Genomic DNA, 22,356 nt, shown 5'->3' with positions numbered 1-22,356 from the left:
GAGACAATGCCGTTGCACTCCAGTCTGGGTGACAGAGTGAGACCCTGTCTCAAAAAACATACAGCCCTGATATAGCCTTCTTATCCTGTAAGATAACACATGGACCACTTTATCCATTAATAATAATGATAATAGCTAACGTTTATTGAGCATTTACCACAAACCAAGCATTGTTCTAAGCATGTTTACATATATTAATTAAACTGATCCTCAAAACAAGTACCATTATTATCCCTATTTTACAGAAAATAACTGAGTTACAATAAGATTAAGTAAGTTCCCCCAAGGTCAGGTCATATCGCTTGTAAAGGAAGAGGTAGGATTTGAACCCTGGAAGCCTGACTCTTAACTACCATGCTATGCTACAACTTAAGTGTCACACAGGCACTGAGAGCAGTTTTTCACTATCTTCTTTTTCTCGTTCCCCTGAAATTCTAAACAGTTACCATGACAAGAGTCCTCTAAAGCAGAGTTGCCATGCTCTGATGTGTGGTCTCCAGCTTCCCACACTATTTCCTCAACTGGATCTGGAGTATCCCAAGTGCTCTATGAAGTTTGTAGTCCTGTCTGCCCCTGTGGGTGGGTTACACATCCTTTTATCTGTTCCTGCCTACAGCCCAGCATACCTTGCTGTAGCTCTATTATTTTAATTAATAAATTTTATTTTTAGAAGTTTTACATTTACAGAAAAACTGAGCGTACAGAGCAGAGTTCTGATATATCCTTCTCCCCTTTGTACAGTTTCCCCTATTATTATTATTGTTATTATTGAGACAGGGTCTTACTCCTGCCACCCAAGCTGGAGTGCAGTGGTACGATCACGGTTCGCTGCAGCCTTGACTTCCCGGGCACAGGTGATTGATTCTCCTACCTCAGCCTCCCATGTAGCTGGGACTACAAACAGGCACATGTCGCCACACTGGGCTAATCTGTAACTTTTTGTAGAGATGGGGTCTTGCCATGCTGCCCAGCTAGTCTCAAACTCCTGGGCTCAAACAATCTGTCCACCTCAGCCTCCCAAAGTGCTGGGATTACAGGCATGAGCCACCACACCCAGCCAGTTTCCCCTATTATTAATATCTTACATTAGTATGGTATATTTCTTTTTGTTACAATTAATTAATCAATATTGATATATCAACTAAAGTCCATAGTTTACTCACATATTTCCTCAGGTTTTTGTTTTTGTTTTTTGTCTAATTTTTTTTTTTTTTCATTTTTAGAAGTTTTGGGCCAGGTGTGGTAGCTCACGCTTCTAACCCCAACACTTTGGGAAGCCGAGGTTTGAGGATTGCTTGAGCCCAGGAGTTTGAGATCAGTCTGGGCGACATAGCAAAACGCCATCTCTACAAAAAATACAAAAATTAGCTGGTTGTGGTGGCACACGCCTGTAGTCTTAGCTACTTGGGAAGCTGAGGCAAGAGGATTGCTTGAGCCCGGGGGGCTTGAGGTTGCAGTGAGCCATGATCACGCCACTGGACTCCAGCCTGGGTGATAGAGAAGGATTCTGTCTCAAAAATAAATTGAAACAAAACAAAACAAAACAAAAAAACGAGGTTAAAAACACACACACACATAACAGCTTTCATTCTTAAACTGGGACAACATTTTATTTTATTTTTTATTTTTTGAGACAGAGTCTCACTCTGTTGCCCAGGCTGGAGTGCAGTGGTGCGATCTCGGCTCACTGCAGCCTCTGTCTCCTGGGTTCAAGTGATTCTCCTGCCTCAGCCTCCCAAGTAGCTGGGATTACAGGCATGCACCACCATGCCTGAATAATTTTTGTATTTTTAGTAGAGACGAGGTTTCACCCCTGGCCAGATTGGTCTTGAACTCTTGACCTCAAGTGATCCACCCGCCTTGGCCTCCCAAAGTGCTTGGACTACAGGTGTGAGCCACTGCCCCAGCCCTGGGACAACATTATATTTAGATATACTAATGAAGGAATCTCCTCAGTGCCTTTATGGAACTGAAGGAACTAAATTTATTTCATAACGAGCCATAACCTAAGCACTGCTCTACATGAATTTATTCAGAAAGGGAATTAAACTTTTGTTCCAAACCACAAATCACTGCTACTTAAGACTAACCAAGCCTGTGACTAAAAAGCAGTGTAAACAAAGATGCTTCTTTGATGCCATGACAGCCTTACAAGCTTCCATGAACCACATGATATGCCCAAATCTTCTGAGTCCCTAAATCTGAATTTCACCCGTCAGGTTGACCATAATAAGCCATAGATAAGGGAAGTTCAGATAAAGATAATTTGATTCAATGCCTTCCGGCCAGCCATTCTTCTTGTCCTCTCTGAGGCATTTCACACTGGTGGGTGGCCAACTCTATTTCCAACTTCTGTGACTCTATCCCAGCACAGGGAACCTGCTACCACTCTGACCACTTCTGCTTCTTTGCTGGTTCCTCTTGTTCATGCCCTCTCCCACCCCTCCCCAAACACATGACCATTCCTCAACCTTGCGACTTCTGACTTCTGGCTTTCTCCTGCTCTGCATACAACTTCTCAGTGGGCCTCTAAATAGATGATTCCTCAATCTCTATATGTAGCCCCAATCACTGAAGCAAGGCTCATCTGCTTGCCACGTATCTGAGGCCAATATGTAGTTGTTAAGAATGTAGCACTGGAGTCCAACTGCCTGCTTCAAATCTTGGCTCTACAACTTCCTAGCTGTGTAACCTCGAACTTAGGTTGGTGCAAAAGAAATTGCAGTTTTTGCCATTAAACCTAACTGCACTAGGCTGGGCATGGTGGCCTTGTAATCCCAGCACTTTGGGAGGTCAAGGAGGGCAGATCACGAGGTCAGGAGTTCGAGACCAGCCTGGCCAACATGGTGAAACCCCGTCTCTACTAAACATACAAAAATTAGCCGGGTGTGGTGGCGGGCACCTGTAATCCCAGCTATTCGGGAGGCTGAGGCAGGAGAATTGCTTGAACCCAGGAAGTGGAGGTTGCAGCGAGCCGAGATCACGCCACTGCACTCCAGCCTGGGTGACAGAACAAGACTCCATCTCAGGAAAAAAAAAAAAAAGTAATGGCACTGCAGCCTCATACTTAACCTATAACTTAGTTTCCTCATCTGTAAAGTGAGAATGATAGTATCCAATTTATGGAATTATCAAAAGAATTAAATCATATAATTGGGTAAAGTGATTAGAACAGTACCTGATATACAAGTGGTTGGTAAATGGTAATACAGGTCTATTATCCTTTAGCCAAAATTCTTGGGGCCAAAAGTGTTTCAGAATGCAGTTTTGGATTTAGAGGGGTAGTATGGTAGATGTTCTATAAATCATGTGATGCCTCCCCAGGGAGTGGAGTGGGGGGTGTCTGAGACAGTACTACTGTGGTAGAGGCAGAATGCTCAAGTATTTCCTGGACCTCTTAAAAGTTAGTTTGGGGGGTTTGTCCCTAGTTCTGACCAAGAGCTAGGAACAGAATCAAGTTCTATACTCTCTTCCCTGGCACGCACATGTCCTAGGACAGAGGAGTCTCCCTCAATCCAGGTTCCTAAGTAACTCTGGGCAACACTGTTCTCCCCCTCCTTGTACTGGGAATACTGTGTTAAATCACTGAGATTTGGAGTCTATTTGTGAACAGAGTACATGCTTTTTATCCAAGCTATCCTAATTTTTGCAATGAAAAGTATGAATATTCACAATAAGTAGAATAAAGAAAGACCATAAATTGCCCTGTGTCTATTCAGGACAGGTCTGGTTGCCAAATGAGTCTGCTACAAATTAAAAAATAATAAATAGAAACTAAAAACTAAAAATACCCCTTTAGTTTGTAGTACTGTTTGGATCTCAGAACTGCAGATAACAGATTATGGACCTGCAAAAATCAACGTACACACATACACATACCTCACACACTCTTGAGGTTTTTTCCCACTGTAATCTCAAACTCAATCTAGCCATATGTGTCTGTATCAACTACTCTCCTAAACTAGTCTCCCTTCTCAACTATTACTTTCTTTTCAGAGATGGGGTCTCGCTATGTTGCCCAGGCTGGAGTGCAGTAGCTATTCACAGGCACAATCATTGTGCGCTACAGATTTGAGCTCCTGGGCTCAAGTGATCCTCCTGCCTCAGCCTCCCAAGCAGCTTGGACTACAGGCGCATGTCACCATGCCTGGCTCAGTGTCACTATTTCTAACATTGGTACTGCTGTGCTCCCAGCTACACAGTTACATCTCTGAGTAATGCTTGATTCTTTCCTTCCTTTTCCTCCTCACAGCCAGGGAGCAAATTTCAATTCTTCTCTCAAAGGCCTCCGGTATAAGACTCTGCTTCCCATTCTCCCTGACATCACCTTCAGTGAGACCCTTTCCCCTTGATCCCAGAGTCAATAAGATATAAAGCATTATATCTTTATACATTTATAAATGTATAAAGCTGAAAATAAGATATAAAGCAACACACAAGCCTGGCATTATATTTTGTAAGAAGGTTACTTTATAATTATCTCTTCCACTGATCTCCTACAACTTTCCAGAGTCATGCTTAAAAATAAAATTTAAATTTTTGTTGTATTTTTTTTTTCCTTTCATTCACTTACTCTCTCTGGCAAAATAAGGACTGCAATTCCAGAAATGTGGGGAGGCATCAAAGGTATGTAGCAAATGCAGGGAGAGAAATCAGTACAGAATCAGAGTGAGGATACATTTCAGCTCCCCATTTCCAACCCACTCTGCGTTCCTCTACAGTTCCAACCATCTCAATCACCTTTTTCACCATGTTCCTTCTTTGTTCATAAGGTAATCAGTGATACCCATTATCTATGGAATAAAGTCTAAATTCTCTGCTATCACTCAAAGCCCTCTGGGATTTAGGCTCATTCAGTTTACCTGATCATCTCACACTGTTTGTTCCCCACAGGGACCCCCCTTTAAAGCCAGATCAAAGCTCACCTTGTTTCCTGATACATGCCATGTTTGCTTCTTCCCCTAGGCCTTTAATCATTCTGTTTCCTGACCTGGAGTGCCACCCTTCCTCCGTTCTACCTAACTGTTTATACTTCCTTCACAGCCTAGTTCAAGTGCCCTTCCACCTGAAATGACTCCATAGCTCCTCTGGCCCGAGCTCATCTTTCATTTTCCTGGCCTTCTATAGCACTTACTCTCTGTACCACACAGCGAGGCATAGTCATATCATACTTTCTTTTTTTCATGTAGTCCTCATTTCCCAGTAAGACTGCATGATTCCTGGGGTACAGGGAATATGACATACCTTTCTTTTTTCTTTTTTTTCTGAGATGGAGTCTTGCTCTGTCGCCCAGGCTGGAGTGCAGTGATCTCGGCTCACTACAACCTTCGCCTCCCAAGTACAAGCGATTCTCCCACCTCAGCCTCCCAAGTAGCTGGGATTACAAGCACCTATCATCATGCCCAGCTAATTTTTGTATTTTTGTACAGACAGGGTTTCACCACGTTGGCCAGGCCAGGTGATCCGCCTGCTTCGGCCTCCCAAAGTGTTGGGGTTACAGGCATGAGCCACCACTCCTGACGGACATACATTTCTTTTGTGTGTCTGAGAAGCTTGACCATAGGCACATGTTAAACTGAATGGAGGTGTCAGCTACTGAGAAAAAAGTTCTAGTACAGAAATTCAGGTCTAAGCAGCTTCATGTCCCCTCCCCACCACAGGCAATCCGGTGAGAGCAGTAGTGACAGCCACGCTCAGGAGAGAGACAGTGCGGGCTGTCGGGTTGAGCTACAGATTCAGGGACTCAGCAGGAGCAACAGGAATAACTGACAATAACACTAAAGCAGAAATGACCTTCTCAAAGTCTGGACTCAACAGCTGAACATGTAGCCCAAAAAGCTTTCAAGAATCCAGAAAAATCAGGATTTATTAACCAAAGGTTTATGAACTAACTTGACCTGAAAAAGGCCTCAGTTACCCATCATTCTTCTTATCCTCGCTCTGATTCTGTACTGATTTCTCTCCCTGCATTTGCTACATACCTTTGATGCCTCCCCACATTTCTGGAATTGCAGTCCTTATTTTGCCAAAGAGAGTAAGTGAATGAAAGGAAAAAAAAATACAACAAAAATTTAAATTTTATTTTTAAGCATGACTCTGGAAAGTTGTAGGAGATCAGTGGAAGAGACGATTATAAAGCAATCTTCTTACAAAATATAATGCCAGGCTTGTGTGTTGTTTTATATCTTATTTTCAAACTGGCCAGCCCATCTTATCAACAACCCTTGAAAGAGAAGGGAGGTCCTGAAGAGCCAGGTCTTTCACACTGAAAGCAAAAGACAGTCTGCTCAATCACTGACCCTGCTGGGGGAACAGATCCTGGAATTCTCTTCCTCTAGAAATGATAGCCAAGGCCCTGCCCTGCTTGTGCCTATCATGAAGAAAGCAGCTTTTCTGTTCTGAAGCACCCACTCATGAACATCTGGAGGGTTAGATCCAGAGCCCAGACTCTGTTCAAGTATCTACCTACCATTTTGATAAGATTCAAGGGAAACAGGAATCCATGGAAATAAGGATTCCATTTCTTCCTCCACTGGGATTTTCAGAAATTAGGCTAGCTTCAGAAATTTGCAAAGATCATCAGATAAACAGTAATGATAATCTCATAAAGAGAGAAAAACCTTCATCCTTTCAGTTCCACAACACTATGGACAGTTGTAGTTAGAAGCTTTCCCCAAAGCTCACACCTGCAGTGCCAGAACATAAGAAGTGACATAACCACTGCAACTTTACATTTGTACATCTGTTTTACAATGTACACAATATTTCACATTCTGTCTATGATCTTACAACAATCTTAAGAGGTAGACACAGTGAGTATTAAGTCTATATTTCAGATGGAAAAACTCACTTCAGAAAGGTTATATGACTTATGCATGGTAAAATTACCGTGACTAGGAATCACAAGGCTTGGATTTACTTCCTGCCTCTACTCAATACCTTTGTGTAAAAGCTGTGTAAACCTTATACACATGCTTATAGCATTGATGTTAACTGTTGTTGAAAGCACTCTATAAATTATAAAATCCTACATTAATAGATGAGTAACAACTCTATGACTCCTAGGCCAGCACTCTTTTTTTTTTTTTTTTTTTTTGGTTGGTCTCAGTTTTTAATCGTGGCAGGGCCTCACACACTTGCACACGTGCGCACACACGCACACATACTCTAAGGCTTCAGACCTTGTTGAAAGCTGCAACATCGACACTCTACATACGCTCTCAAACTTGGTAATCTCCTCTTCCAGAAAGTTTGTCCCCACCTTGTCGTCCCCCACCACACACTGAATCTGCAGCTTCCGGATACCGTAGCCCATGGGCACCAGCTTGGAGGCCCCCCTAGATCAGCCCGTCCAGCTGGATGAAGCGCATACAGGCCTCCAATTGGGCTATATTGGTCTCATTGTCCCAAGGCTTGATGTCCAGCGGGATGGAGGACTTGACCACCAATGCAGTCTTCTTGGCCTTCTTCTCCACATACCACCTCAGCCACTTCTCCCACAGCCGGGCTGCCTCCTTGTCTTCCTCCTCATTGTCGCTGACAAACAGGTCAATGTCATTGTCCTCGTCACCCTCTGCTAGTGTGGCTGCCTTCTTGGCTGGGGGCTCCACTTGGCACATGGGAGACACATGCTGGATCTGCGTGGCTGTGTCCCTGTGGCCAGGCAAGCTCTTCTCCAGCATGTTCAGCCACAGGCCAGCACTCTTTTCACTATACTAAGTTGTCAGACCCACAGAGAACTAACACCCATTGATAACTCACTGTGAGTTAATGACTGCTAAAGGGACACTGCACATCATGGCCTGCAAAACTATCCATAGGACCCAGCCACACGTAGGATGTGCCACACATCTAAGAATATTCAGTCAGCTCTAACCATGCTGTAGGCTTCCAGAGACCCAATATACAAAAGGGAGAATACAGAGAATGCTCCTAGTGTACAGTATTCTCTGTACTCCTAGAATACAGAGAATACAGAATCTACCTCCTAGAAAATAGTTAATAGCTCACTGCCCATGTACTTCCATAGCTGCCTATTTGTTCTCAAATCCATTCTCTTTTTCAATTACTTACCAAGCTTGTTTACTTAGGGAAAAGGATGTCTCAAGTCTTGCCAAGCAGAGATATTAAATTAGATTTTTCAGTTCTTCCAGGCCTCAGCACCCAAACAATCCTGTTAATGAACCCACAGCTCCTCTGGCTTTCCTTGCTGGGCCAAGCTTGAGCTCCATGAAGCTGTGCCAGTCTCGACTCTGCCTTGTAGCCAGCACTGCCATTCTCATAGTGAAAGGCTGTTTGCCTCTGCCAGCCCCATTCCACCCTTGAATAAACAACCTTTCCAGCTAGCCAAAATGCTTAGCTTCTTTCAACTGGGACTCTGTAATTTGAATCTGTAATCCAATTAGACATTTCTTAACCAAATTTGGCAACTCTTCACCATTTAAATTAGGTTTTGATCTTTTATTCCTCTCTCTTCCTAAGCATGGACTTTCTGGCAGAAGAACTGGTAATGAAGAAAACTGTTTCATTCTATCTCAGGCCTAGGCTAACAAAAACTACAATAATAATAATAAATGTGTAACTCTGTGAATTATAAAATCCGATGTTAAATGATTATTAATATCACCAGGCTCCTTTCATTATACTAGGCTATAAATACCTCTCCCCAACATCTTCCCCGCACTGCCTCTTACCCCATCTTTCCTAGAAATGCATTTGCTGAGACTTTGTCTTTTTCTGCTTTCAGAATTTTGCTGAAGAATATCCCTCTTGGTCAGAAGCAAAACATCTGCTACACTTTCCAGGACAGGCCATTCTATAACCTTGACTTCATTAAGAGGAAAAGCTATCTTAGCATTTTATTTCCCCTTTTGCCCATATTAACATAAAACTTTGAGCTTCAATTTCTAAACAGCTGTTCTAGTTCCACATCTTCACATTCTTCCTAAAACAGAAATCTTAGGTAGGATTCCCATTATTAGCTTATCACAATGTACAGAAACTCATGACGTAAGGAATGAACATACCAATGAATATCTACACATCTCCAAGCATATACATAATTTCTTGCCCAATAAATCAACAGTCCCTTACATAGTGCATAAAGTCATGCTGTCCAATACAATAGCCACTAGCCACATGTGGCTGTCTAAATTAATTAAAATGATATAAAATTTAAAATTTAGTTCCTTAGTTGCTCAACAGCCACATGTAGCTAGTGGCTACAATACCACATTGGACAGCAGAGATATACAACATTTCTGTCATCACAGAAGGTTTATTGGACAGCACTGATAGAGGCTGTTTATGAATAATACTGTTGTGAGAAATGGTGACTAGAAGCACTGAACACAGGTCACGGGTAACCAATGCTTTTTACAAATCCACTAAAACAACTTGTCTGGGAAGTGAATTCTGCTGTTGCAGCATGAGTAGCAGATTTAAAAGTACATTTTGGCTTTAACAGGTAATCTGGATCCTTACCAAAAATTTCTTTTTCTCACTGGCCCCTGCACCTGAGCTTGTTGTTACTGTGGGGCTGTTCAGAAGGGCTGAGCTGCTGCTGTTGTGTTTTTTCTTTAAAAACAAAAAAACTGAGGTTAATAATTTGTATCCTTCGTGCAACATAAGTTTGACAACATTGAAGTAAATCATGGATCCAAAGATCTAGTACCTCTTGTTAAGATTACTTCCTAACAGTCAATCCTTTTTAGGTTTCTGCCTTCATAACCACTGACTTCACTCTACCAGCGCAGCAGCAGGCACAGCAAAAGATCAAGACTTCCCTCATCATGGCTTTTAGGCTCTAAGCAGAAGGAGTCCTAAAAAGGAATCCTCCTTCAAGGAACTATCAGTGACCATTCCACCCCTCCTTTTCCCAGCCTCGTCCTTTTGGGCCTTCCAATTCAAGAAAGCTTCCCCTTTTCACCTACTAACTGATATTCATGCTAATAGTCCAGTCTGGAGAAAGATCAGCTAACTGGAGCAATGTTAGCAAGCACACACTACATAGGAAGACAGGAAGGAAAGTGAGGTCATTAGGCTCAAGCAAGGGGGAGGGGACTCACTTCTGGTAAAATGCTCCTTCCAAAAGTGGCTTTGAATACAAATGAGTTATAGCAAGGGAGAACTCACACAGTCAGACTGAATAACATATGAAAATAGTGTAAGAATGGGCCCTTATCTGTTTATACCTCCAGTATTATAAGGTAACAACAACAAAAGCAGCTTTTTAAACTAATCCTTCTGTTTTAACATGAAACAAAAGGACTCCTCTTCCCTTGGGGTCCCTAGGATTCCTAAAGGCAGGAAATACTCTGGAAGGCTCTATCTAGCAGACCACAGACAGGAAAAGTTTTAGGGCCTTATACTATCTCTAGGAACCAATTCTGAAGAATCGGTAAACAAGGTGCAAATGAGAAGAAAGGAGGTTAGCTGATAACAAACAGAACCAAAAGGGAGAATGTCATACACAAATTTTCATCAAACATGCCCAATATAGCTAGCTGACGCAGCACTGGATACCCACTAGGTAGGAAAGCTCCCCATCATTCACTCCTCTCTGCAGAACAAAGTACCCAGGAAACAGGTAAGTGGCACTACAGGTGAGAAGAAGATTGTCAATGACACACAAGTTTAAATGTTAAGGAAAATAGGCAATGTTTTCCTAAAGAAGCATACAACTCTCAATAAAACAGGCACTATCAATAAGGTTAATAAGGTTAATAAGGTAAAATAACTGTAAACAGTAATAACAAAATCACTCATTATTGCCTTTATAATATACTAGGTGACATTTTAATTAATAAATTTACCTTCTTAATTATATTTTACATAAGCTAATACCAAATTAATTAGTTTTTCCTGACTATATACTGTAAGGTAGCTAAAAACCTTCTGACTTAGGGATCATGAATCTGAATTAAATATTTGCCAAATATCAGTAAAGGGGAAAAACGAATATGAATACTGTCCCCATAACAGATGAAATGCTTACACAAGGCTTTAAGACTCCAAATCATAGATCCATAACTGCATGGCATATATAACTTTTTTTTTTTTTTGAAACAGAGTTTCACTCTGTCTTGCCCAGGCTGGAGTGCAGTGGCGCTATCTCGGCTCACTGCAGCCTTTGCCTTCCAGGTTCAAGCGATTCTCCTGTCTCAGCTTCCTGAGTAGCTGGGACTACAGGCATGGACCACCACACGTGGCTAATTTTGTGTTTTTTAGTAGAGACGGGGTTTCACCATGTTGGCCAGGCTGGTCTCAAACTACTGACTTCAGGTGATCCGCCTGCCTCGGCCTCCCAATATCACTTACCATTTAACCATACCTGGTTGGTATGTATTACTTCCCATTTAACAGACTGTGAAAGGAAGGGGTCAAAAGCATTCAACCCTGGTAATATAGTCTCCTCAGCTTTTCGTATATTTCCCATTTGAAAACCCCTCCCCAACAAATCTCACTTAGCTCTGCCAGGGTCACACACACCTGCCTATTTGAGTGACCTGTGTCTTTGTTCTTCATGGTCTCATATCCAGGCATCCGGTGACGTCGGTTCATCTGGAGGGCCACCAGATCGTTCATGATTGAGTTCAATGCCTCCTGTTCGTCTGCAATGAAAGAGAGCACATGGACTAAGATACTTAAATACAGACCAGCAAAGCTCTTTCACAAACTGTATAACTAATACTCAGGGAGTTCTGCCCAGGTAAAATGACAGACCCTGTAACTATAATCAGATGCAGCCCAAAAGGTCAGACTATGGCAATTTGAATTTTAATGGATTCTTTTTTTTCTTCAAGACAAGGTCTTGCTCTGTCACTCAGGCTGGAGTGCAGTGGCGTGATCATAGCTCACTGCAGCCTCCAACTCTGGGGCTCAAGTGACCTTCCCACATCAGCCTCCTGAGTAGCTGGGAACACAGGCATGCACCACCATGCCTGGATGATTTTTTTATTTTTTGTAGAGACGGGGTCTCCCCATGTTGCCCAGGCTGGTCTCCAACTCCTGGACTCCAGTGATCCTCCTGCCTCGGCCTCCCAAAGTGCTAAGATTACATACAGGTGTGGGCCACCATGCCTGGCCTTTAATGGTTTCTTAATAGCCCTCCAATCAGATTTCCTGCAGCAATATTTACCAATTCATTGCAGGGAAGCGACACGCTCAAACAGGGCAGTTGGTCCAGTGCCAGAGAAACTTAACCAGGAAAAATAGATGAAAAATTGAAGTGAAGAACACAGTACAATGTAATATGGTACTGAATGAAAAGATGAATCCATAGAGAGAGGATTATGGCACAGTGTCAGTCCCAGACTTATTCTTAAAGCATCATAAGGAGGAGAGCACACTTTAAAAGGTACCAAATAAGGGCCTCAGGTAACTGCTTTGAACAGAAGTTGTTTTACAAGCCTAGCATTTGAATGCCACCACCACCAGCAACCCCCACAACTCTTTACAAGTTTATAGGCCTTCTACTTCCCATAGGGAAGTCAAAGGGTAGTTCTATTGTTTTTCCTCCCTAAGCTGACCAAGCAATGCATTGTCTCCACCTTACTGGCATTACTTTTAATCCCCTTTTCTTGAAATAGCATGGAGTACTAGAGTTCTCATACATTGAAAACAACTGGCCAAAACCCAGAACACAAACCAGTCCAACTCCATGTTGTACAAATTTTTCCCAGGTCCTTTAAGAGATCTTTGCCCATTCAAATAGCATTTGGAGATTGAAAATGAATAAATCTGTTGATCGTGAAGGGAACATGAGGGATGAGTTGTTACACTTGCTTTGGTGACAACTGAGCCATCTGGGGACTTGGGGCACACCTTAAAAGAAGCAAATACAAAAGATTCCACCCAAAGAGAGTGCCTATCTTCTGCCCTTTATCACTGTCCCTTGGAAATATTCTAATACCCTGTGGAAAGAAACAAACAGCATGAAATGTAGGAAGTAAAACTGCTCAAGTCTCTTCTCCCACTACTGATTAACTGATTGACTGACTGATTGAAACAGGGTTTCACTCTGTTGCCCAGGCTAGAGTGCAGTGGTGCAATCACAGCTCACTGCAGCCTCCTCCACCCCCAGGCTCAAACAATCCTCCACCTCAGCCTCCAGAGTAGCTGGGACTACAGATGCACACCACCATGCCCTGCTAATTTTTGTATTTTTTATTGAGCGAGGGTTTCACCATGTTGCCCAGGCTGATTTCAAACACCTGAGCTCAAGCGATCCTCCCTCCTTAGCCTCCCAAAATGCTGGGATTACAGGCATAAGCCACCGTGCCTGGCCCCTCACCTTATTTGCCTCTTCCCTCTTCCTAGACGAAATCTGCTCTGGTGCCCTATATGCCCTCTGACGAGGTACAGAAAAGGACAAAGTTGCCTATAAAGAGGTTTTTGCTTGTTCAGGAAAGTAAAATTAGATTTAAAACTTGCAGGAAAACCACCAGGAGCATAACTTCCCATATGATTCCACTTCAAAACATATACAAAAGTATGTATGAGAGTGACATAGCTGTAATATAGAAAGCATGCAGTAAAGGGGATAATGAATGAGGAGAAAGTGGGTATCTACAAAAAGACATCTGTCAAATTAACACATATATATCCCATCAATTATTTTATACCTTCTACAATTTCCCTATAGCTTCTTTAAAGAAGGGAACCTGGCTGGACAGGGTGGCTCATGCCTGTAATCCCAGCACTTTGGGAGGCTGAGGCAGGTGGATTGCTTGAGCCCAGGAGTTCGAGACCAGACTGGGCAACATGGCAAAACTACATTCTACAAAAAATACAAAAAATTAGCTGGGCATGGTGGTGCACGCTGTAGGCTCAGCTACTTGAGAGGCTTAGGTGGAAGGATCACTTGAGCCCAGGAGGTTGAGGCTGCAGTGAGCCATGATCATGCCACTGTACTTCAGCCTGGGCAACAGTGAGACCCTGTCCCAAAAACAAAAAGGGAACTTGGTTTTTTGTTTTGATTTTTATCCTCACAACCAAACTTTAAAAACTAGAGCATAACATCTAAGCTAGGAAGATTGGCTTATATATAATATGTATAGGTTTATATATTAAATGGCTTAGATATTATTAAATATATATAAAATTGGGCCAACTGTAATAATAAATTGGGATCAATATAAGGAGGATTATGACTAGGTTTAAGTATTTTCTGAGGAGCATCCAACAATACTCCTAAAAGCGGAATGCACGGAGTTATCAGTAACAACATTAACCACCCTAAGTATTGAGAATTTTCAGTTCTTTCAACTCAGATATTGAACAAAGATGGATGTGAATACACATACAGGCACACACATACACACACCACTTTTCAAGTCAGATCCACAAGTATGACTGAAGAAATCATTTCTAATTCTGTATAAGATAATGCTATTATAAGAGCTGGTTTATCAGGTTGACAAATTCTGTTTCCAGGAAGCTAACCAATTCCTGGCATTACTTAATGAACAAACTTGTTTAGTAGTTCCAGAGCTGAGAACACACGAGTGGAAAAGTCTGGCACTGTCATCTGAAATCTGGGACAACTGACACAAGTGAATCAGGGTTATAGAATCTAATTTTGTGTCAAAGTAAAATACATTCCTAGAGGTAGACAGGTTCTTCAACTGATACTTCAGAGGACATGTATAAAGACAGGAAGTAAATCAAGTGGCTCTTTTAGGCATTTCTTCCTGGATTGAGGTTTTGTTTTTGTTTTTTTTCCTTCTAAAAAGCAACATCACTATGCACACTTGGCTGCCACAAGCCAGTTATCTCTGTGGTATGGACTGAGACTAACTGAATTATCAGCACTCCTTCAATGTGGCATTCTTTAAAAACAAACAAAACTTTTAAAAACAAATAACAGGCTGGGCGCAGAGGCTCACGCCTGTAATTCTAGCACTTTGGGAGGCCGAGATGGGTGGATCACTTGAGATCAGGAGTTTGAAACCAGCCTGGCCAGCATGGTGAAACCCCGTCTCTACTAAAAATACAAAAAAATTAACTGGGCGTGGTGGTATGCACCTGTAATCCCAGCTACTTGGGAGGCTGAGGCAGGAGAATTGCCTGAACACAGGAGGTGGAGGTTGGTGTGAGCTGAGATGGCGCTACTGAACTCCAGCATGGCGACAGGGCGAGACTCCATCTCAAAAAAAAAAACAACAAATAACAACTTTCTTAGACTGAAGCAGTTAGGAATATGAACTTCAGAATCAGAAAAATTTGGTAAGGAGGCCCTGAGCAAATCATTTATTCTCTCCAAACCTCAATTTCCTCATCTGTAAAATGGAGATAAAGCATCATTTCACAAAGCTGCTGTGGGAGTTAAAAGCAACAGAAAACCTATGAATTATTTCTTATGGTACCTAACACAGTAACGCTAAAAAAATGCTGGCTATTATTATCATCAATGAGAAAAGGTCAATGGAAAAAGACTGGAGGCCATTTAATCTACCCTAATACTTAATTTTATTACTGAACTTTTATAAATCATTAACAACAATTTACTGAATACTTATCTTGTATTATACATTAGAAAGTTTTAAAAGATATTTCAAGGTGTTCAAACTCTAGGGATAAAAAGATAAACAACACACAAATACAAAGTTGTATGAAAAAAAAGATAGAATTGGCAGGGCCCAGGGGCTCACGCCTGTAATCCCAGCACTTTGGGAGGCTGAGGCAGGTGGATCACCTGAGGTTAGGGGTTCGAGAACAGCCTGACCAACATGGAGAAACCCCGTCTCTACTAAAACTACAAAATTAGCTGGGCGTGGTGGCACATGCCTGTAATCCCATCTACACGGGAGGCTGAGGCAGGAGAACTGCTTCAAGCTGGGAGGCGGAGGTTGCGGTGAGCCAAGATGGTGCCATTGCACTCCAGCCTGGGCAACAAGAGCGAAACTCCGTCTCAAAAAAAAAAAAAAAAAAAGACAGAATTAGACAATATATAAACCAGAGTATATAAATACAAATGTATAAAAATAAATATTTTTAAATATGAGTAGCTTATATGGTTATATAAGAGGTTATATGGATGATTTTACACAGTTGTTAACAGACTAAAGATTCTTTAAGAAAAGCAAGCTGGCTGGGCGTGGTGGCTCACACCTGTAATCTCAGCACTTTGGGAGGCCGAGGCAGGCAGATCACCTGAGGTCAGGAGTTCAAGACCAGCCTGGCCAACATGGTGAAACCTCATCTCTACTAAAAATACAAAAATTAGCTGGGCGTGGTGGTGCACACCTGTAATCCCAGCTACTGTGGAGGCTGAGGCATGGGAATAGCTTGAACCTGGGAGGCAGAGGTTGCAGTGAGCCAAGACTATGCCAACACATTCCAGCCTGGGCGACAGAGTAGAGACTCTGTCTCAGAAAAAAAAAAAAAGGATTGAAGAAAATAAGAGTGACAGGCCGGGCGCATTGGCTCACACCTGTAAGTCCAACATTCCGGGAAGCCAAGGCGGGCGTATCACTTGATCCCAGGAGTTTGAGACCAGCTTGGGCAACATGGCAAAACCCCATCTCTACAAAAAATACAAAAAATTAGTCATGGCCAGGCACGATGGCTCATGCCTGTAATCCTAGCACTTTGGGAGGCCGAGGAGGGTGGATCAGCGGCAGTCAGGAGTTCAAGACTAGCCTGGCCAACATGGTGAAACCCTGTCTCTACTAAAAATACAAAATTAGCCAGGCATGGTGGCCGGTGCCTGTAATCCCAGCTACTCGGGAGGCTGAGGTAGGAGAATTGCTTGAACCCGGGAGGCGGAGGTTGTAGTGAACTGAGATCGTGCCACTGCACTCAAGCCTAGGCGACAGGGCAAAACTCCATCTCGAAAAAAAAAAAAAGTATTTGTGAACTTTACACGTGAACAAGTTGAGGTAGCGTAATAGTGTGCTTATAACTTTGAAAAGATTTCCTGAGAGTGGGAGTGGTCTGACACACTTAGAAGCTACCAGGAAGAAGCATAAGGAGAAAGAGGTTAATTTTAGAGATTAAGAGGTTAAGAATCTAGGAAAAGGAGGAGTATTCATGGAACTAGAAAAGGATCTATGAAACAAGGATTAGAGTTCAGGCTTAAAAAGTGGAAGCTCTTAGGCAGTTTTAAGTAATTCCCCAGTGGCATGTAGTTTTTCTTCTCCTGGTACCCCAACCTGTGGTATGGAGGCTGCCAGGCAACATACTCCTCTCTTTAGCTCCAGCAGGAAGCCACTCTTCCAGACTGAGCTATTACTTGTATCTCAAAGCAGGGTCTTAAGGCACTTCCCATTTGTGAGTTCCCTTGGCTAACAACCCAGAAAAGTTGCCAGAAGCACCACATTCTCTAATAAACATTGTTATCCCGTATGGTGTCTGTTTACTATGCCACACACTCTCTCTCTTTTCCATAGATACAATCCCCAAAGTAATGTTTTAATCTTTGTTTTGTTTAATTTAACTAATGATGTTATTTCTTCATCTTGACAATGTTCTACCCAGCTCCACCAGATCGTCTGATCGCACTGCTCACTCAGGAGAGTCTGTGCTTCAGTGTCCCTGAGTCAGATTTTACTTTCTCTTCATGACATTCCACATACTTCCACTGCCTCCACCCTGTCCATGCCCAGGCAAACATCATTTTACAATGAGTATATGCAACAAGGCCAGACCCTCAATTCATAAGAAACTTTTATCCTTCAAGAAATGGTTGAACCTTTGCTAAATCTCAAAGTCAAATGCTGGCGTTTTTCTGTTCTAAGATATAATAGGCATTCAATATTAATTGATGGTTCAAATTCTTAAAACACATATTATAAAGTAGGCCATTTATTCCTCATAAGAATCAATATATATCACCACTACATTTTAACGTTTAGTGAAATTAACCCAAAGGACTGGAGACTATAGAATTACATGTGTCAATACCAAAACGACAGAATTGATCTCTCTCCTGTATATCTTTACACGCTTTTGCACTTAATTGTTTACATGTTTCTGCTTCACCTTACCTAACTGTAACTTCTTGAGGACAGGATAACACAGGCACAGGGCTTAATACTATGCCTGGCACATAGGAGGCATTCAACAAATGGGCAAAGAATAAATTAACAGCTTCCATAGAACCAGAAAAACCTCATCTTATCCTCTGTGTATTCCCCTAAGTAATGCTCAGTTGGACAGATAGTTACTTTTTACAGATGCCTAAAATTCAGCTATTTTTTGTTTGTTTTTTGTTTTAGAGACAGGGTCTCTCACTCTTGTTGCCTGGGCTGGAGTGCAGTGACACGATCATGGTTCACTGCAGCCTCAACCTCCCAGGCTCAGATGATCCTTCCACCTCGGTCTCCTGGGTAGCTGGGACTATAGGGGCATGCCACTACGCCCAGCTAAGTATGTGTGTTTTTAGTAGAGACAGGGTTTCACCATGTTGCCCAGGCTGCTCTCGAACTCCTGGGCTCAAGCGATCTACCAGTCTCAGCTTCCCAAAGTGCTGGGATTATAGGTATAAGCCACCATGCCCAACCTAAAATTCAGTTTTAAAATCCAATTGTCATTTTTAAAAATATCAGAAATCTAGTAATGACATAGCCATGTTGATTTATTAAACTGTGATTCAAATTTCAATCAAAACAGCTGCTAACTATTCAGAGTCTACATAGGTGGTCAGATTCTAGCCAAACTGAATTGAGACTATTCTAACAGGGAGCTCCTAACAGCCTTGGAACCCTAGACAAGGTGTCTGTAAGTCACAATAATTCTGACTCCAAACCAGAACCAGATCATCTGTAATCCTGTACTCCATTCACTATAGTTTCCTGTAGCATTTCCAAGTTGTTACATATTTTTCAGTGATATATAAAGTTTCAGACTGCGTTTATAAAAAGACCACATAAACAATCTCAGGTATTATGAACAGCATTTGCCACTATGATTACTAAATCTGGAAATGAATTCTGGAGTGACCAAGAAAAAACAACCAGTCAATCCCAATTTTTTATAGCCACATAGTATCAAAGCAAAAAAAAAATTTCCTGTTATTTACAGAGATAAATAATTTCCACTAGAAATTCATTGGGGCTAACAGACAATATAAAATCTGACCTGTTTTTATTAACCCAAGTTGTCAAACAGGCTTCAGTCTTGGGCTTAGAACAGCTCAGGAAAATATGACTCTTACTTAACCAAAGAACCTGCAGGGCAGAGACTCAAGTTTTAGTCCTTTCTTCATGAGGCTGGAGTTTAACAAGTATAACTAAAATACTAAGAAGTCTATGTTTCTCTCTTATCAATCCTTTGAGTTTATTTAGAACTACAGCAACTAAAAGCAAACTAACTAAACTGGGAATTCAAATTTTCATCACCAAAATGGAAACTAGTATTTAAGAGAGAGACTGTGTGTGAATGTATCTGTGTATACATATCCTCAATGAGCTCTATACAAAGCAAATTGAACAGCCAGGTGTCAAGAAGAATTCAATATTAGCTCTAACAGTGTATCAAGGTCATCTACTTTCCCCTCACAAAAAAGATGGAGAGAGTTGTATGGGGGAAAGTGAAGAAAGCTAGGGCAGTGGTTCTTAAACTAGCTTGCCTAATATACTGCAGCCACCAGGGAAGTTAATTCCTCTTGCATGTTCCTTTTACATGTGTCTTCATGTAAAACTGACAGGAGGACAACTGATGTGGGGACAAATGAGAAGATCCTGAGGTTCTGGCCCTTTTTTCTTTGGGGCTCTAGACCCAGCCTATATAGTTTCCTTCCTCCCCATCATTGGTCTCCATATACTCACACACTTATAAACTTTTTGAAAATGTCTTGAAATGTGAAAACAGGTTCATATCTATTTTCATGTTAGATAATGAGATGTAGTCAACACATGTGGGCACTCTAACTGGTGTAGCAGTCAACAAAGTAGGAAGTGGATGGTCTACATACCCGTAAGTATTTCACACTCTCCTTTGGGACTAACAGCTGCCCCACAGGACAAGAAAAAAGACTTGTAAGAAAGACTATCACAATACAGGCTCATAAATCAATTCGAAGATTTATTCAAAATATATAATACAAGATAAATGTTTGAATCCTGGGGTAGACAAGAATTCTGTGTCTCATATATAAAAAAATTCAATAAACATTTCTTCAATTATATATTTAAATACCAGGCCTTACTGGGTTCCTTTTATGTCCACTCTCACAGCAGACCTTCCCTCAGAAGAGCACGCACTTCTGAAGGAAAGCATGAGAAGGAAACAGTAAGCCCAGCAAATGAACAAACCCTTCTCATACTGTATGAGGGACAGCATGAACTAGAACAAGGCAATTCATTCAAAGCCAGGGTGTAGAGATGGGTCACAAAACAATATCTGGCGAATTTGACATAGCGTACAGTTAACCTCCTACAAAAAGGACTTGACCTTGCTATAGGGCAAGGCAAACATTAAGGCTCCCTCTTCACATGGGGCACTTCACAGAAGCAACGGAAGATTTTGCAAACGATCCTCTCACTGAAGTTTACCCTTTTATTATTATTTAGGGCAATACCAAATATTTTGCAAAACTTGTGACAACAGTATCACAACACCTGTCTGGACAGGAGAAGTAAAGAACGTTTAAAATGTTATTTCTTAGTCTAGTCCAGTAGTCATTTGCTAAACTACCAAAAAGGATATGGAATATAATTCAACTCAAATGCTACGTGCGGAAGACATTAAAAGCTTTCCTTAGATTACATCTTCACAGTAGAAATTGTAAATACTGACAAAAAGGAAGTGATTTCAGAGAAATTCTTTTGTGTAGCAAATGTTTCTTTCAAAAGTTACATAATTTCAGGGATACCGCAAGAAAAAAATAATGGATTAAACCCCTGCAACGGGATTTTTCAAAAAGTAGGATGTGAATGCTAACTGGCAGCATCCGACCAACTCCTGACCCCCAGCAATCTGCGTGCAGCACGCATTTGTCAACCGCGCGCTTGATCACAGTTCCAGTTTAATCGCCTCCTAGCCGAGCCCCGCACGCCCTCCCCCCTGCGCTGGGGCGCGCACAGGGCTGGAGAGCAAGCCCCGGGAACTCTCACAGGCCGGCCTGTGTGAGCAAAGGGAAGGAAATGACACAGGCAGGAAAAAAAAGCAAATCAAGGAAAAGACACAACAGCAGCTGGGCCTGCGGCAGCCTCCAGCCCGGGCCCCACACTGCGCTCTTGCTCCCCCGCCCTCGGGCTCGAGGTCCGGCTCGTTCGGACCAGGCTGCCCCGCGGAGCACGGGCCCTCGGTCCCGCCGCCGCTTCCCCGGGATGCGCCCGCCGCGCCGCCCGGAAGGAGGGCTGCCGAGCGGGCTCTGCCGGCCGGGCCGCCCCGCGGAGCCAGAACCCCCGCCCGGGCCGCGGCGCGCGAGCGGGGCGGGCGGCCGGCGGTCCGCAGCCCCGGGCCGGGCGGGCTGTCCATGCCTGTCAGGCGGTGGCCCAGGGTCCTCCTCCCTCAGCCCGGGGCGGGGCGTCGCGAAGCAGCGCGGGCACAGGCCGGGGCGGTGGCGACACTTACCCATGGTGGCGATGGCGGCGGCGGTGGCTAAGGTCCGTGAGTGTCACCTCCGCAGCCGGGGCTGCATGCCGGGGGCCCGGGCGGCGGGGACGGCAGCGGGCCTGGCTCCGCGCGGGGGGCGCGGGCTGCGCTCTGGGCCCCCGCCGCCTCCCCAGGCTCCGGCTCCGGCTCCGCCCGCGGCCGGGCGCTGTGGCATCGGCAGGGTGGCCCGCTACATCCCGGGCGCTCCTGGGCTCGGCCCAGCCCGGCCTCGGCGGCGCCGCTCGGCCCGCCCGCCCGCCAGTCCCTCAGACCCGCAGTCTCTCCGTCCGGCCACCGTTCTCCACCTCAGGAACGCTCCGAAAAACAAACCGCTGGTCGCGCAGCTCGCCCCCCTGTCTGTCACTCACGCCGGCCCCCACCAATCCCAGGCAGCCGCTGGGCCGTCGCACCGCCCCCACCCACCTCACCAGCCAATAACAAGAAGGAAGTCGTCTGCCCCCGCCGTCCCCCCCCAACTCTCTCCCAACACCCTAACTCTCAGCGGCCAGCTAATCATCAGCACCACACGATGAACCAATCCCGCCTACTCTCACAGGATGCCAATGGGCGAAGCCAAGGCGGTTTCCGAGGGCTGTCTAGCGCCTGCCAATCATCGGGACAGCGCCCGGCTCCCTGCGCTGTTAGCCAATCACGTAGAGGCCTCTAAGCCCCCGCCTCTGCGCATCCCTCTCTGGTGCTGTCTCCCTCTCTTGGGAGAGATTGGGAGGTGTTGGTTGTTCCAATCACAGCTCCGGCGTGAGGCTCCGCCCACATTCCCACCTCCCGTCAGTCACCGAAGGCTCGGCGGGCGCG

At 43.6% G+C, this 22,356-nt stretch overlaps 1 protein-coding gene and 1 pseudogene across 5 annotated transcripts in view; both read right to left on the bottom strand.

Moving 5' to 3' along the window:
• MAP3K3 (mitogen-activated protein kinase kinase kinase 3) overlaps nucleotides 1–21,870 on the bottom strand; it is a 74,371-nt gene extending 52,501 nt beyond the window's left edge. For 2 of the 5 annotated variants that reach the window (XM_034942691.4, XM_034942692.4), the window contains exons 1-3: nucleotides 21,523–21,870; nucleotides 11,491–11,612; nucleotides 9,484–9,576 (exon numbers count right to left, since the gene is read on the bottom strand). In XM_034942691.4, the coding sequence (XP_034798582.2) occupies nucleotides 9,484–9,576; nucleotides 11,491–11,612; nucleotides 21,523–21,526 (219 nt within the window). In that variant the 5' untranslated portion in view covers nucleotides 21,527–21,870. The remainder of the gene's footprint in view (nucleotides 1–9,483; nucleotides 9,577–11,490; nucleotides 11,613–21,522) is intronic. The other 3 variants (XM_034942693.4, XM_034942694.4, XM_034942695.3) reach the window with 2 other exon arrangements.
• Nucleotides 1,524–8,276, bottom strand: LOC117976584 (elongation factor 1-delta-like; annotated as a pseudogene).
• Nucleotides 21,871–22,356: the final 486 nt, after the last annotated feature.

Source organism: Pan paniscus, chromosome 19, assembly GCF_029289425.2.
Source record: "Pan paniscus chromosome 19, NHGRI_mPanPan1-v2.0_pri, whole genome shotgun sequence".
Classification (NCBI taxonomy): domain Eukaryota; kingdom Metazoa; phylum Chordata; class Mammalia; order Primates; family Hominidae; genus Pan; species Pan paniscus.
The sequence above is the reverse complement of the archived record's forward strand: the minus strand, read 5'-3'. Positions and strand labels throughout refer to the sequence as shown.